Source organism: Varroa destructor, unplaced genomic scaffold (genome assembly GCF_002443255.2).
Source record: "Varroa destructor unplaced genomic scaffold, Vdes_3.0 BEIS01000007.1, whole genome shotgun sequence".
NCBI classification, from domain to species: domain Eukaryota; kingdom Metazoa; phylum Arthropoda; class Arachnida; order Mesostigmata; family Varroidae; genus Varroa; species Varroa destructor.
This window is the reverse complement of record NW_019211460.1, coordinates 22596267-22613596: the sequence shown is the minus strand read 5'-3', so window position 1 is coordinate 22613596 and position 17330 is coordinate 22596267. Positions and strand designations below refer to the sequence as shown.

The following is a 17330-nucleotide window of genomic DNA, read 5'->3' as shown; positions in this document are numbered from 1 at the left end:
GCTCCTTTCGTTATTGTACAATAGTTCGCGTGTCTGCCGCGAATGCGCAGAGGTAAGGCCGAAGCGTTTTTCTGTTTTCTACAATTGTAACTTAAACATAGAAAAATAAAAAAAAAAAAGTAGAACAGGAGGAATAATCCCGTACGGGGTATGATGTCCTTTTACTTTGTTCCAAGACTGGATTCTGGTCAGTACATTGTAATCTGAACTGAGGATGTGTTTTCGTCCGAGTTTCGAAACGTGTACTGTCATCAAAAGTAATACGCTTTTCGGCCATTGGTAAGAGACTATTGGAGAATGATGTCGAAATATGTTATCGAAAAAGAGCAATATAAGCCTTTTGCGAGACTTTCCATGGTGGAATACTGAACGCTGCCTTTCCTATGAATTATTGTTGTATTACTCGAACAGTATCTGTTGATACTTCTTGAAGCGTCGTCATTTTATGCCCTTCATATTATTCTTCATGCGCACGTTGCTTGAGCTGACGACGTCGCATTTCCGGCTAACTAGCAGTTGGAATTAACCTGATCAGATTCGCGACTCGGCAGACAGTTGGACATGCCTGACCTAGTAGGCAAATATGCGTTAAGGAATTAGGTAAATAAGCTTCTAAAAGTAGTGGCTTCCAAAGTTTCGTATACGTTACTTTGTTTAGATAGGAACGGGTCAATGCTATGCGGATTCTTTGCCGCGCAGCCATTTAGACTTCAACCTGAAGTATACCGTGCAATATATTTTATAAGTAGCATTGTTGCGTTGGTACCATAAGTTTTTTGTGAAAAGACCTTGTTGTCTACAAAAAAATTGCTTTCATTAGAGTTAATAAGCAAGTATGACGATAAAATGTATTTGATACTACCGACGAATTCTAATCAATCAAAAAATGTGTCTAGAAATGATTTCACTGCATAATGTTTTTACACAGTATAGTATTATATGTGATACAAACACTAATCGACGCTTGGCTGCATAAGCATACGTCATAGTGAAGTAATTCGTGAATGTTTAATAGTTTCCACTTTAATTGTTTTTTTTCGGCTTCCAAAGGGCATTCTCTATTACGTTTTCTAACCGCAATCGTTCCGCAATTCTCCCACTCATTTCCAGGGGGCATCGATCACAGACAAGAAGACGCCAGACGGCCAGAGCTACCTGGAAGCTGCCGAAAAGCCCGAGATTCGAGCTCTTCTTTCCGTACACTAATCGGGTGTTCATGACTATAGGTTTTCGACTTGGCAGGAACTGAACCTTGCTATCTTCAGAAGATAGTGGTTATGACAAAGATGATGATTCGTTCAGTCTTTAAAGAATTTTATCTTACCTAGGAAGTATTTCTAATATACAAATATATCCAGTGCTGCAGGTGTGTGATGAGCGAAGGGCACAAACAATTGGTTTACGAAAGGCGTGTTTGCGTGGTGCGAACATCGGCCCAGTAAACCTAGATACCTATAACGTGCGAGTTTCCCCCAGTACGAAAAATTATCCCTTTCTCACACTAAGTATTCTATTGATGATTTATGTAATATGTCGATAATCAACTGTGGATATAAAAGGTGACTAGCAATAAATGATGGTTATGTCTACATGATTCATAATTATGAATCATGCAAGTTTAACAGCTGATCATAAGCTTGGTGGGCGTTCAAGGCGTGATATTAATAGTGCAAGTCTTCTGGAAGGCACTGTGATGAGTAATGTTTCTGTCGGCAATACATTAGCGAAGAGTAAGCTCTTAATGGCTTTTTTAAAAGGGATATACCCCTTAGGTGTTATCCACAATCTGCTTTAGTCGTCATCTACTCAAGAGCTCACTGGCAATCTATTGATCTACGAACCAGCTGTACCCTTGATTTTATTGTACTTTAATGTTGAAACCAATAGCGTATTACACGCATCACAAGTGCAAATGTAATATAATAGACATATGAGAAACGAGGCTCAGGTGGGAAATGATCTGTTGACTGATGTTACGGATTTTCGCTTAATGCACTTCGCAAGTCGTATATGGACAGACAGTTCTTTACAGCTCAAACCATTTAACAGATTCACAAGTATATGCTCGTAGAACTTAACATATAACTGCTAGCCGGCATCATTGGTATGATGCAAATGATTTAACGTTGTGTTTTCTAAAAACAAGGTACTTATTTATGGCAGTGCACACGTGACGTAAGAACTTGATGAAACCAAAATATGTATAAGCAAATGTGATGATTGAAAGGTAAAAATACGGACCAAAGGCAACGTATTACTGCGCGTTCTCTGTGACAGCACGTTGACTTTTGTTTGATCGAGCTTCGAGAAATACATATAATCAGAAAAATTTCGCGTACATTTCGTCCATAGATTCCAAATGATAGGAAGAAATTAATCCGCTAGTCCGTTCGTAAAATCGAACCGTGGGTGTCTTTTGGGCGGTACCTGCATTAATTCGTATTTTTCATGCAAGCAGAACTCATAGTTTGCCTTTGATTAAGAAAAAACAACCCAAATTGCTTATACGTCTCGTAGTTGTTTCTGCTTGAAAAATATACGTCTATCGCAGCACTGCCGCTGATCGCAGTAAACAACTTCTTTTTGGTCGCCTGCAAATCATTCTAACCACATGATCCGTAAAAGAAAAAGAAGAAGCACTATAAGCTTGTTAGTGAACCCGAGAATTTCATATTTTAAATGAGCAGTCGGTCTGTATCTTCCATTTGAGAAGCTAATTATTTACATAGACACATACATGAAAAAGGTTTCAGTAAGTTTGGACTGCTAGAACTCACGAGAGGCAGACGCCCTAATGGTAGAAATAGGATCTCATGCCTGTTCAGTTTGCTGACGAGCGCTGCAAATTATGTTCAGAAGAGATACCCACTACAAACAAATAACACTAACCAGTGTGTCAATGTGATCCGTCACGTGTTCGATCGATCGGATATTATATCGAACATCCAACGTAATTTTATTTTCTTAAGTAGGACAGAATAACAACGAATAAATATGTCGTTCCACATTCGTTTTAAACACGAATATTGTCTACGAGTGTTTTCCTTTTTTGCAGACATTGCTAAATTAGCACATGAACTATGTGCGAAAATAGGTCTACCTTCTTTCCTTGCTGTACTATACATACGATGACTTTATAAAATAGGCAAAAGCTCCAGTTAATCGACGGTTTCGACAAGAGCTTCGCAGATTTAAATAGTTCAAAAACCCGAGAATTATCGCGCTGTACCCTACGTTACTTCCCTTCTTCGGTTTCATACGACAATAAGAGCAATTTTTTTCGCCCCTCTAATCGCCTAGAGATTCAACTTTTCGGCAAAAACCGCCCATAACTGTATCTTTCAGGATTCAACAGCAGTCTATCTTGAAAGGAAAACTAGCAAACGTTGATCGTTCCACATACATCTTCCCATCAGCCCTAAAAGTGTGAGGTTGCACGAGGCAGGGTAAGCTCAGCTCAAAAACTTTTTGATTTCTAGAAGACTAACTCGATTGTTAAGTTTTATTGAAACTGAATCGACGAGACGCTTTTCGACTTGAGAGCAAACCAATAGCCTTAACTGGGACTACAAAATCTGGTTAATTTTTCGACGCGACATTCTACTACCAAACATCCTTATCCTCAAACATCCTTTTACTTTCCGAAGGCCTTCTTAAACTTGAAACGTGATCGCATTTCTTAAATATAACAACGTGAAAATGTTCAGACGCTTGAATTTCTTACGGAGAAATTCATAGAAAATTATTACATTCTCTAGATGTGCACTGATACCGTCAGGATTTTTACGATTCAATGTAATTTGTATATTCAAACAAAAATTTCAGAACTAACAATGTATTTTCAGAAGTAATTTCCGAAAAAACAGAACTAATGTAAACCGATGTTCAGGAACAATTGTATATTGATCACATTGGAAATCTATCGCATCATTTTTATTATTGAAAGAAGTTGGTTCGTTGGCTGAATGCAGCCGTAGTTGTCACATTCAAGGAATTTAAACATCAATTCAAATGTACTCATATAGAAAAAGATTAGTTTTCCCTAGAAAAAAAGTTCAAGCTTAAGTTTAATTCGGATGGATTTCTTAAACACAACCTGAACTACTTTTGTCTATATTTGTTTGCTAAAATTGCACGCTTCTAATGATAGCGAAGTAGCCCTTATCTTAGCTAAGTAAACCTAATCGTAAGGAAAACTTACTAATTTGACACACAACTGTTGCGTATCCATGTATACTTGTCAAACATGGGCTTCTTCTTAAGCAGGATAAAAACAGGAGTCAGTTATTCCATCACTAGGTACAAATAATACAAGAAAGATATCTAAACGCAAGTTCGCATGCGTTGAAGCGTAAATATTGTAATTAATTCGAATTCAATTTCTACTTTGTTATAGAAAATAAGACTCACACTGAGGAAAAATCCCACATTACTTTCTTAAATATACATGGCATTACATTTATTATGCATTATTATGTGAAATAGCCATAAAAACGTATCGGAACGTAGGACTGTTGATAACATACATATCATTATATATGTATATACTTTATAGTTTTATATATATACATGAAAAACCGATAGCACGAGGATATTCAATTTCTATTTATTCTTCTATCTATTCTTTGAACTGGCTCCGTTAGCTGCCAGTTCATTTTTTTTCTAGTTTGATACAATTTTCGACGTATATTTTTCATTTGTACGTTTATTATTTGCCGAAGCTAGCATAAGGGTAATTTCTCAAATGAGGTATTCTTGCTACATACTTAATAACTTATTATGATCAACACGGAATCAATATGCGACTTCATATTCGGCCACACTATTGCTTACTCTCGCTCAGTCAAAACATGATCCGATTCATATTTTCCCTAACTCTTAGTTAAACGTTCGTTTATTATAATAATTTCATAATTATCTATAACATACGAAATCAACTCCGATATTTCGTTGACGCTGTCCAAACAACTCACCGTCAATGACCGACATTATTTTTGTTGTCTACCTTTATGTGTCAGTAGTTGCAAAGCACACACATACGTTTCGGGTGTCGATTTTGGCATTGTCGCTTCCACCACAGCGATATTTATCATGGAAGCTTCTATATACGTCAAGTCGGACGTATCGAAATTATAGCGTGGCCTCTACCCATGGGGAAATACACGGGCCGCCATAGAGAATAATGAAAGTAGACTGTGCATTCCTAAACACCAGGGCTGTTTCGATGGTGATGCCCGCTGCTTTCTCTTCCAAACAGGTGGACTGCTTTTTCATTTTGAAAGAAAAAACCGTGGTTTATATAAACATCTATAGGATTGAAGATACTTCGCTGGAACATCTGGAAGGCCGTAACTAGCCAGTTCAGTTGTCGATTACCGCGTTAAGTCTTTGAGTCGCCGAACAGATGGGTCGATGAATTTCTGTGTGCTGAGTTTTTCGTTTTCAATAATCAGTTGTGCCTGATTTAGTCGACGGAAATAGCTATCAGTAAACACGGTTCTCAACGAAGCCCGCATCGCCTCAATTTCTTCGCTGGTGATGGCTGGTCCCACACCTTTACCAGGAATCAGTGAGCCCCTATGGTCGCCCCCACTGCGAGTCAACTGTTCCAGTGTCGTTTCGTGCGGCGGGATGTAATGCAGCAAGTAGAATTCCAGATGCCGCCACAGAATATAGATCATCTGTTCGATGATGGACGCCATCAGACCAACCTGGCAATTGAGCATTTTCACCTGAAAGGTTCATAACGAGGTGATACACACTCCTTTATAATGCAGATAACAAAAATTTTCTTAAATCAACTCGAGCAAAAGCGTTGTATCTTGAATACGTGCGATCTATGCCACTGTTGTATGTGTTAGGCCATCTAGGAGTGACTTGTACATGGGCACATTTGCTAAAGATATGACATATCAGTCGTTCGGATTGCCATCAAACAAAATTGCACCCAAAAATTGACCTCTTAACGCTACCTCTTTGTGATTATTACCAAAGGCGCGTCGCCGCGACATTAGTAAGGGAAACGAACGTGCAGATAAAGTACACAACAGATCGGCCACTAATAATAATAATAATAATAATAATAACGATAATCAACACTAACTAGGACTTGAAAGCAATGAAACCATTAACAAGTATATCCAGAACAGAAGCGTTTAGAACTTACCTCATTAGCAAGAAAATCGCGTACGATGCTCTTCTGTAGCGACGTGCTTAAAGGAACGTTTCGGGTATCTTCTGGCAGCATCTCTTTCAGTTCAACTGCGGTTAATTCGTTGACTTTTTCCAGCTTCTGGAATTTGTTCTTCTTTTGTTCAGTCGCCCGCTGTAGATTTTGGACGAAGGTTGTCAGCGAATAAACAAGTAAACCGAGTCGCAACGGGCTAATTGGCTCCTGGCCGCGTTGGCCTACGTTGTATCGTTGTGGCGTATCGCTCGCCGCCATTATGTTCGGACCGAACAATAGATAACACGCCTTGCGGTCGTAGATCGTGGGCGCGAGGAGGTCAGCACAAGAATGCAAAATGCTTTCAATGATCTCGAGTCGAATAGTCTCTAACTTGACGTTTATGTTCAGTTCGATCGCCCACGGCAAAATCGCCAACATAGTTTCGTGCATTCGGTGCATCCGGCCCTGGTGAACATCGCCGACAAGATGTGATCCCGCTCTAGCAACCACCTTGCATGTGTAAGCCATCTCCGTTAACGCCGACTCACTCACATCATCGTTATGTCTCTGCTGAAGGATGACGATGAAGATATCGCTATGGGCCATTAGGAAATTCTGTAATTGACTGATACAGTCCTGATTGTTGCATTTTACTGCGGAAGATATAGCGCAGAGGAGTTGCATGACGGGCGCAAACATTTTCTGGTACAACTCACTTCGGCTGTTGGAAAGGACGGCGCCAGTTAACACACCTTGAGTAGGGTTGGCGGGACGGCGCTGGAACGAGCCTAGTTCGGTGAGTTTGTTGATTAGGCCCGAGTCCAGCAGCATGCGAGCGCCACGTTCACACTTCGATACCCGCTGCAGAACATTTACTTTCGACACGAAAAGAAGAATTGGTTTGTCATCGCCCCCGCCCCGTTCGAGTAGTGTGACCATCTCACGATCGTCCTGCACCAAGCTTTCGATCAAATGGGTTAGGTAACCTTTGCGGCTGATGTAGTCGAGCCAGGCTCCGGTATAGTCGGTTGATAGAACGTCGTCAATAAGCGACAACGCTACCATGCGAATGACCGTATGGCCGGAGCACACATCTCGACATACCACTTCCCTAAACGTATCACCGTACGAATTGATTTTGTCTGTAGTAGATCTGTAAAATATTGCCAAGGCAATAGAACAACACGTGCACACATCATGAGCTTATATAGTAGAATTTTTAGAGACTCGTCATTCGACTAGTGAAACGACCTTGAACGACTTAGAACTAGTATAGAACTTAGTCAAGTTCTATACTTCTGTCCTGCCCCCTATCTACCCATCTCGATGCAATTTAAAATGTCTGAGATATCTTTGCAATTATTTGTTGACATACCTTTGCAGTTTCTCATGTGCGTCATTTGTGTTGAGCGCACGCTCTCCAACTGATCTTCGAGCGCCAGTAATTTCCTCGTCATTGGGAACTTTGGCAATTTTTAGAATATTGAGGAGCGAAGCGTACAGGTTGCTGCGAGCTAGCTGTTTACTGATCGGGTGCCTCATTAAAGCGTCAAGTAACGAGCGAACGATGTCCAGCAGTTGTCCAGCATAGGCGTTTACTTCAATCGTGGCTCCGATGCCGTTGGCATTCGACTCATCTTCTTCGAAAATGCGGCTGTGACTACCAAAATATTTGATGAGTTCTGCCAACGCCCTCATGTTAATGAGTACCACCTCAGAAAGCTGTGTAACTGAATCGCCGCACTTGAGCGGATCGTTGATCAACGCAAGCAGCTCTGTGGACACTTCAAGTAAGAACCTCATTTTTGCTTCGCCTCCTAGCGCTTCCGTGGTGCTAGCAACGACAATTGTACCGGCTACCTGGCGCCACGCGTTTAAGCATGTTTTTCGTGCATACTCGAATCGGCTGCAACGCAGACAGATTTTAAGCCTACTATGATGATTAATGTTAAATGTAACGGGTAAATTTCTTATATAACAATAATTCAATGTATTTGCAATTGAAGAAAGCCCCTGATACTTTGGCCATCACTAGAATAAGATAGAAACGCCTGTACTTAGATATCATTACGAAACTGCTTTTCAGAATGTCGTATACTTCTACTTCTGAAGCTGTTTGCTAGCAGAGAAGCTAGCAAAAATGTGACTCACTTTTTGGCGTTCGTGAGGACGGCAGTTTTGATTATCTCTGCAATTTCCCTATTTAGAGCTTCAACGCTACCAGATATGTTAACAGCTTCGGTGATTTTCTCTAGAGCCAAATAATCATGAAGTGCAGATATATCCACGAGTACGGGCCCATCTGGATTCTCTGAATAATGGCATCCCTGAAGAAGGCGATCTACTTCTGCTTTGTCAAAATGGACAAAGTACGGAGCTTTAACCGTCGGTATGGACACCTTGATGATCTGCAAGAAGCAGTAGATAGTCTAACTGTCAGTACGGAGATGAAGAGTAACAGCTATTTGTGGCATGTAGTAATGGTAATAATAGTCTAGAAGCAATCCAGATATTATTAACTACTTAATTATTCTGCCACTTTGAGATGCAAAAGCACATCGTTCGCATAAAAATATTAGTAGCTACCATTCACTGTGGCACAAGCTCCGTTACATTAAATATATTTAATTAAGAACGCGTCTAGTTCGTTTGTCTATTCAAAGGTAGTCATGTCGCTTCACATATACGCTAACACTGAAATCTTGAAGCACATAACAGAAAAAAACGAAAAGCAAAATATTTTGGTTAACTTTAGACATAGCTTTCTCTAGACCGTATTAGACGCCCCATTAAACGCGAGCCTACTAACGCAAGCGTCAATGAAACAACTGAAGTATCCTGTGCTCTTACCTCATCTAGAATGCTCAGCAGTTTTCTCCTCAGGGGTCTTTGCATTCCATCAACTGCGCCCTCATCGTTGACAAGTACGCGGACAATTTTTCTCATATGACCCACGTTATGTTCGGCAGACAATCGCAGATCAATTGCGATTACTTTCAGTAGCCAGCACTGTTGCATAAGAATCTTGCTCGCGAGCATCCCACCCCCACTATCACCGTGAACAGTCGGGAAACAATCAAGATGGCGCTGGAAAAAGTTTGTCGCGCTTCGTATATAGTGAATTGTCGCTTTGCTGGTATGCACATTATAGCAAACCTGATAAACGAGCTTGAAGCATAGTTCAATCAGGGACGCGCTGAAGGTTGCAGGCATTTCCGCAGCCAACTGGAGCAGAAGTACGGTGTTGTGAAGGCAGTTTTTCTGCGTGCCGTAAACGCCGGGCGGCTGGAGCTGCGTCTCCGAAAGTGGCCGGGTCAGACTGAAGCCAAGCAGTAGATGGGCTACGTTTGGTACACTATGATGTTCGAGACACTGCTGAATAATGCGAAGTATTGTCTGGGCTATTGCTGTGCGAAGTTGGTTCTCGGACCAATCAGATTCTTTTCCCGGAGGCGGCTCTTCGTAAGCGGGCAGGTCGAGGGCGCCAACAAATCCGTTCAATATAGCTGTAAATTCTTCGTTCGTCGTCATCGTGAACGCCTTTGCCAAATGTTCAGCAAGAGCGCTTTTTCGTGTCAACAGTAGAAGGATGCGAGCCGCCGCAAGCGCCTGCTGTGGGAGTTCTTCGAAGTACCCAACGATTTTACCGAACGACGCGCAATAGTCCGCCCGATTCGTTCGCGGATTGACACCCTTTAGCAAAACGTCAAGCTGAGAGACGATCAGGGCTGAGTTCGAGTTGCGCACTTCGCACAGGAAGTTCTCTTGTTGGATAAGCGCTTGCTGTATGATACGGAGTGCAAGAAGGATTGCAGTTTCCAGTTCTTTCTGTTCGGGCACGTTCTCATCGCTGTCTACCACAAAAATACCCTCGACAATGATCTTCAGAATTAACCGTAACAGTGGGCCGTTCTGCATCAGATGTCCAAGAAGATTGTAGGCGAGATAGGCGCCATTCTCAGTCGTGTTTTTCACGATGAGTGTTGTCGAATCATTGAACAGAACGTTATCTGACACACAACTAAATTTTCGCAAAACTTTCTCCATCACCTTGAGACAGAGGGACGCAACGATCCAGCGTTCTTCCGGTCGGTTGTACGACCGGTTGAGGAATTTGAGGAATACCGAATCACGAAGGTAATTCATGTATGGATCAAAGCCACTCTTAAATACTGGGCCGCCCACAATAATCGGTAGTGGCCGATTGGTGAGCGTGTCAAGCAGTCGTAAAAACGCAATTGTTACAGGATAGAAGCCAGCACGACTCTCAGCCTCTTCGAGGTCCATCTGCATACCGGGTTGTGGATGAACGTTGACGTAAGTCGTCGTCGGTACGAGTTTAGCCGCTTCCATCAGCTGCCACACCCGTAGGGCACCATCCGGGGTGCTAGCAAATGCTGTGAGAACATCCACGCATGAGGCTTTGAACTGAATCGGCAATGAACATCCTAGCAACGCAACAAACAAAACAACTGCATTATAATTAGGATGATCTGCAAGGGCAGCACGGGCATGTTCTGCATGGCGGATGAGGGCCGCTATCAAATCGAGTGCAGCACAAAGTCCTCGCACCTCATGGGCATTCAACTGAGCACCCTGGCCTTTCGACACATCGTCGGTACGAAGTTTCTGATGGATTATGTGGAGCATGTTGAAGATGTGGTCGAACGTCACTGTAGCCGGGCCTTGCTGGTTGCGTAAGACGTTATAACAAACAGAAGCCGCTTTGTGACTTTGGCAAATTGTTGCCAACATTTGACAGTATGGTATGTACAGGTTGCCTGGCATAGCACCGGTGAACTCTCGTTGAAGAATGGCAAAGTTGTACAGAGCAATGAGTCGGGGAGTGGGACGGCCATGGGTGTTAGCGGTCGTTTCCTGCGACCAGAATTCTTCTATCAGAGGGGTGGCGAAGGTAGCTGTGCGCATACCGTCCGAATCGAGATAGAGCAATGACAAAAATTCCAGTAAATGCTGAAAGCTTTCGTCACCCTCAGGTGGATTCACACCGTGCTCATTTTGATACATAACAGAGAGACGGCCATTGTGTTCACCCTGCATCCGAAGAAACCGCATTCTGGGCTGCTGTTTAACGATGATATCAGTTATAAGGTTATGCCAAGCGCTCATGAAAAATAGGTCCGTATGAACTGTACACTGTGGAGGCCCGATAAGCTCAACCATGTGACGGAATACCTGCAATGAGGCAAAAATGAGAGGGGTGGGGTCAAGCGACAATACGAAACAGCAGTCGTTGACAAGTGCTTCTTTATCAACATTCGAAGGTCATCATTTCAAAGCCCCTTGGCTACAAAAGCTGCGCTAACGAATGTAAACTCTTAAGGGCGCAGTTTTAGTTAGCACTCTTCTTCAGTAATTCAAATTGATAGAGATGCAAAAACTACTTCAGATTATCAGTCGGTATGTTCATTTATAAACGACCGCCTTATAGCGAATTATCTACAAATATATGAAAATTAGTTAAAAAGCCTCATCAAAAACAGCAACATAAACGATTAAGCAAATTGAATTTAAAGCTAAAACGACTTACCTTGTCTTTTATAATCGTATCAAGCTCTTTCGAATTATCTGGTAGCAATTGTTGAATTTGTGCCGGAATCTCACCATTATGGGTGTATGCCACTTCAATGCCATGGAGAGCAGTTCTTATGGCCAGTTTAACTATAGGCTTCACAGCAGGAGTCTGTTGAATTGGAATAACACAACAGATTTTTTTTTTATTAGGGTTTCCATCCAATGAACAATGGCTACTATTCTACGACTTCGAGCATTTTCGATCCAGCCAATTCAGTTAACAAAGCAATACCTTTGTTTACCGCCGTTATAGGTCCCATATCTAAAAATGTTTAGGCATCTTTACTGCTGTTTAGTACTATCGGATCTGTTTGTAGGGTCACCAAAAGAATTTGAAACTATAAGCAGGTTGAAACAATAGTTAGCTTAATACGTCGCATAGGCCAACACAGGCAACCTGACCTAAAGATCTGAGTGCGAATACACCAACTCAGAGTCCCAACTTTAATGCATCAGCCACTCAGATCTACCGCTAAAAAGAAACCATTAAAGAACTTGCGACAAGAGCACCACGGCATTCTTCCAATGCAATTTCTAAGTGAAAAGCGTATTACACTAGCATCACGTAAGGCAAGAACATGATGCCAAAGTGCGTCGTTTCCCCTTTTTTATTTTTTTGTTCTACTTACCTTAAATTCTTGTCGCTCCTCCATCACACGAAAAAGCCGATCAGCCATATCCGGATGACGAAACAGACAACAAGCCATAGGATCGGCATTGGCCTCTGTTAAGGTATGCGCACTGAGAACGTTCAGCAAACCGGTTAGAAGTACCAACCCCGGACGATTGAGATAGCCAGTTCGGGTTGTTTGGCATTTTGCTGAAATCAAATTTAACAGTTCAGTCGCACGCTCCCCCGAGACGGGCTGTTGCGAACACCAGTAGAATACAGTTTCACAGAGAAGGGCCTCGATTTCGTAGATACTCTTCGATAACATACGTCTAGAAAGTAAAAATTGCATAAACACATTCATATTAACCACGCTTTAAAAACACGTTTTACGTTAATTAAATGAGTCATAACATTATAAATATCTTGAAAATAGCAACAACAACAACAAGACATACAGATGGAACAAAACGTTTCTAGCTCTTACATGCAATGCAATTTGCGTTGCAAATAAATGTAAAGTAATGCACACAAGAACACGTTTAGTATGCAGATGTGCATCGCCTTAATTCAAACCTTCTACTAAGCAATTTATCAGCCCTCAGCTGTACTTTCTGTATACTTCGTTCATAGTTTCGCTTTGCTTATTGGAATTAAAAAAATAATAAAGCGGAATAAATACCGGAACTTAGCATTGTCACTTGTGAGGCCAGCTTTTTCAAGGGCGCCAATTTTATCGGCAACGTTAAAATTTGACAGCCGGTCCATTATATGGTAAAATAGCTGGTGCTGGACCATAAGATCAATCATTTGATTGTTGAACCTCGCCTGAAAATCGTGCATAAAGAACAATATTCATGTTGTTTCTGCCTAAACATTTCCATAACTGCGTACAGCCGTTGCTTAAGCCGATCAGCAAGTAGAAAACTCTATTATTGAAAAACACTGTGCCAAAATTTTCTAGCAATAGGCTTACAAACATGGATTGCAAATGAGCATTTGTTGACTTCGAATGGAAAGATCTGTCCTGTTTGGTTGGCAACTTAGTAAATTGTAAGTGTCAACGAAGAAAAATAAAGTGAAAAAAAGAAATGACTGAATACTTTTATTTGATGAGCTCAGGGGTTCAAACCACGAGTAATAAATTATCATTGCTTACTGCGAGGTTAGGTGGGAGCATACTGTGCCAGGATCGTCCACTCGTGATGCGAACCAGATGATGGAGTGATGAAGCGAGTGATTGTTGCCCATCGTAAAAGAGGCAGACGGCAACACAGGCTCGTGGAGTGTTCGGAAATGTTGGCAATTGTATATCCGCTCGTAGAACAAGTTCGGCCGCTGTTGAACCGAAGTGGCAGGACGTGAATAAAATAAAAGCAAGATCAATGAGTCTCAAAGTCATTTTCTTTAAAAGTAGTCACTTTAAAGTACGAGACGTCTCAGCAAGCCAGATCTGCATCAATGTGTTAACAAACATGTCGCTTCTCTGCTACTAACAGATTGGCGCTGCATAAAATGATGTTACAGTTAAATCGCTGCTAAATTTAGGTTTCACTTAAGATATACTAATTCCAGCTCCTCATCAGAAGGCTGTAAAAGGCATGCTGACAGATTCATGCAGTACTACGATTGATTACTTACAGTCAATCACGTTAAACAGAGCAGGATATCATGGAATTGAGCAGATTCAAAATATTCGTTTTACTGGACAACCTAGACAGGGTGAGACTATCGAACTCGACATAATAAAGCTAAAATAACCTTTGCTTACCGGCTGCAATTAACCAAAATCTATTCGACAAACAGCTGTTATATCACAACTATAATAACAATAAATGTTCCCAAGTTTTGAGTGACAGCTTTATTAAGGCTCCAAGTTAATGGTTAAAATTTCGTTGGTCAAATTTGCACACTCAATAGCGTTGTTCAATAGTAGTTATTTTCCGCTCTTAAATACATCGAACGTTCCTAGGCTTGTAAGCATGTCTCGAATTCAAGCGCTCATTGTAAACGTTTTTCTTGGCTTAAAACTAGGAAGAAATAACACTTCACCAGGAAGAAATAACACTTCACCCTTGTTTATGGTCACATTTGTTATACCCATCTATTTAATAAAAGTATTAGTGCTGAAAACGACTTCACTGACACCTTTAATGAAGCTGGGCCTTTTGCAGTTTTTAACGTCGTTCTTCTAAGTAAGTAAGTAAATTGTCATACGGGAACGCTTGTGCAATAGTTCGTAAAATACCTCTTGTTGGAATACTATGTCCAACTGATTATGAGTTTTCTTTTTGATAACTGTTCACAATCTAAACCTACCATATAAGGAGCACTGGCTCTATTATTATTATTATCGATTATTTATAGGTTTTCAAAAATTGCTATACGACCGGAAGTTCCCGCAAGTTGGTTATGTAAATCGAAAACCGATCCCTGTGGAAACCTATAGGACTGGCTTTACCAGGTGTTCGAGTAAATCAAATCTAAACCGTTTCAACAAGAAAAGTTTTTATTATGCAATACTTGATTTTGTTATAGAAAAGAAAATTACGTAATCCAGTGTGGCCATAGACAGCAGGAAGCGTATCGACGATATCTACGCTGTGGTAACAACTTACAACGGGTAATCGGGACATGTTTTGTAGTTCTTGCATTTAAATTTTTTTCAGAAATTAATTAGGGAACAATAGGGTTAAGTGGAAGAAGAGATTGTAAAGACCGTTGTTTCTCTGATAAAGACTTTAAAACGCTTAAACGCTTTAAAAATGAATATTCTCAAATAAGTAGTATTTTGGATACGGGTCAGATATTCGGCGGTACAGTTCAAATGATTGAATTTTGTTTTTCAACCAAACTTCAAAAAATTAAGCTATTTAAAACGACATTTTTTCAAACTTTGGTTTAACTATAGGTACGTAAGATTATTAACACATTGTTCTACTACAGTTCTACTTGTCTCAAAATCACGTTTTGCGAAAAAAAAGAACTAACTAAATATTGGGTGATCATACATAGCCGCATTGCATGTTACGTGGGCTAAATGAAGAACCACTATATAGGGCAAGATAAACAATACAATCACTTGCCAAAAAAAATATGATATATCGTAATTGCTCGTAAATAAGCTCTCGTATGGATAACCGCAGTAATTAGACAGAATTCAGTATACTCAACATGGCTTTGGAAAACTGTGTGTGCATTGTTACTGTAATACTCTCATGCAATTCACAAAATATGCCAGCGTTCGGTTAACATTCAAAATCGAACTTTACACAGCGCAGTTCATGTAGACATATGACAAACCAACCCTGACCTTAAAAATCAGAAGTATCGTCTTTTCTAAAGTCTTTTCGAAAAGTAAGCATTTGCTATCTGAGTTTGTTAAATGATTAGTAGCCCATATACTTCACCTCTAGCCCACCTCGTAGGGCTATTCCGGCTAATACGATAGGATTTTTAATAACCTTTTTTCGAAAATTAATTAATATTGTGAGCCCCTTTCTAGACCACGATATAGTGACGCCCTTGGCAATCAGAAGCCTACCAATACATTAGAATCAATATTTTGATGCCATTTTCGACATTACCCGATGCGTTATCCAATATATACTTCCGTAGTTAAAGTTATGTATGATATAGAGTAAGAATGATTTACTTGGTGACGAAAGTACAACTAATATGAGAAAACAATTACGGTCAATAGCCGCGCCTCAATACTCTTATCTACTCGTTTTAGATCTTTAAGAGTGTCAATCTTTTGTATACAATGAACCAATTAATATATACTGAAAATCATCCGTCGCAAACCTTCTAAACCAACTCAGTCGCAACGAGCACGCCCTCACGTACTCTCTGCATACGATTTAATAACACACTTAATAATGCCTCCAAGCTGGTTTGAATATATTACTGACACTGTCTTGTAATCCACTCGATTCTAATTCTTCTACTCCTTTGTAGAATATGATTAATAAATTTCTTATTTTCAAGCATTTAGCTTTACGCAATAATTATCTTGTTCTTTGCTTATGTCAAAAGTTTCTAATGATATTTAGTTTGTATGGACAATATTTCAAAAAGCTGCTGCCGCTGCTTCTAAAAGTTTCGACAAAATCCTATTAACCTAAATATATACTCAAAACAGAAATTATTAACAAATTGTTCTACTATAGTTCTACTCGTCTAAGAATCACGTTTCGCGAAAAAATAATTCGCCGCCCTCTAGTAATTGTTACTGTAATCGCCCATTATACGTACCTCGAAATTCGTCAAGTTGCAGTGCGTCACTCACTTTGAGGGTATCCCGTACAAAATCTTCGGTAACACGATACGGATTACTTCCACCTGCTGTTGTCCTGATTCCGGTACTTGTAGCATGCTGCCTTATATGCTCTCTGTGGTCATGATTGCATGGAGGTTGAGTGAGCACTGAAAGAAACTTGGCGCGCTCTGCTGGCACAAGCTGCGGCAATTCTTCCAACGCGTTTGCTTGTCCAAGAATGATTGCGGCTTCTATCCTTGTCTGCACACTTTTCAACGGCTCCCATAGAAGTGCGTAGTTGGCGTTAAATACATCTGCCCTAGGCTCGAATGCCATTTTTCACGATTCTCGTGCGGCGGCAAAACGATTTACACCAGTTGCTTCTCGCCGTAGCCCGGCGCTTTCAGCACCCGGCGCACGCTGAATACAAATTTGGTTCCTAGGATATTTGGGTTCGCCGCCAAACAAACGCCGGTCGAATGGCGGGCACCTGGAAATGGCCAAATTTTTTTAAATGGCACGAAGGGAAGACAATAAACGACCACTTGTTATATCAAAACTAGAACCTTTTCTAGGTCATACATTTGGCTACGATACAGCTAATTGGGCGTTTTATGTTGAAAAAAGCCGCGATTTCACCCTGACAGACGCCCTCCATATACTTCCGGGAGTATTTGGAGGGCGTCTGCTACTAC

General features: G+C 40.8%; 2 protein-coding genes across 6 annotated transcripts in view; one reads left to right on the top strand and one right to left on the bottom strand.

Moving 5' to 3' along the window:
• LOC111253937 (myotrophin homolog) overlaps positions 1-3024 on the top strand; it is a 29661-nt gene extending 26637 nt beyond the window's left edge. For all 5 annotated transcript variants that reach the window (XM_086975834.1, XM_022814197.2, XM_086975833.1 and 2 more), the window contains one exon: positions 1111-3024. Coding sequence is in view for 4 of the 5 variants with exons in the window: in XM_022814197.2 (XP_022669932.1) it covers positions 1111-1206 (96 nt within the window). In the remaining variant the exon portion in view is untranslated. The remainder of the gene's footprint in view (positions 1-1110) is intronic.
• Positions 3025-4429: 1405 nt separating this feature from the next.
• Positions 4430-17243, bottom strand: Nup205 (nuclear pore complex protein Nup205). The gene is made up of 10 exons (XM_022815261.2): positions 16632-17243; positions 13534-13712; positions 13057-13202; positions 12394-12706; positions 11721-11873; positions 9020-11365; positions 8321-8577; positions 7545-8075; positions 6167-7322; positions 4430-5732 (listed from the first exon to the last, which is right to left on the bottom strand). The coding sequence occupies exons 1-10, from the start codon at positions 16969-16971 to the stop codon at positions 5373-5375; spliced, it is 5781 nt and encodes a 1926-aa protein (XP_022670996.1). The 5' UTR covers positions 16972-17243; the 3' UTR covers positions 4430-5372.
• Between the last annotated feature and the right edge of the window lie 87 nt (positions 17244-17330).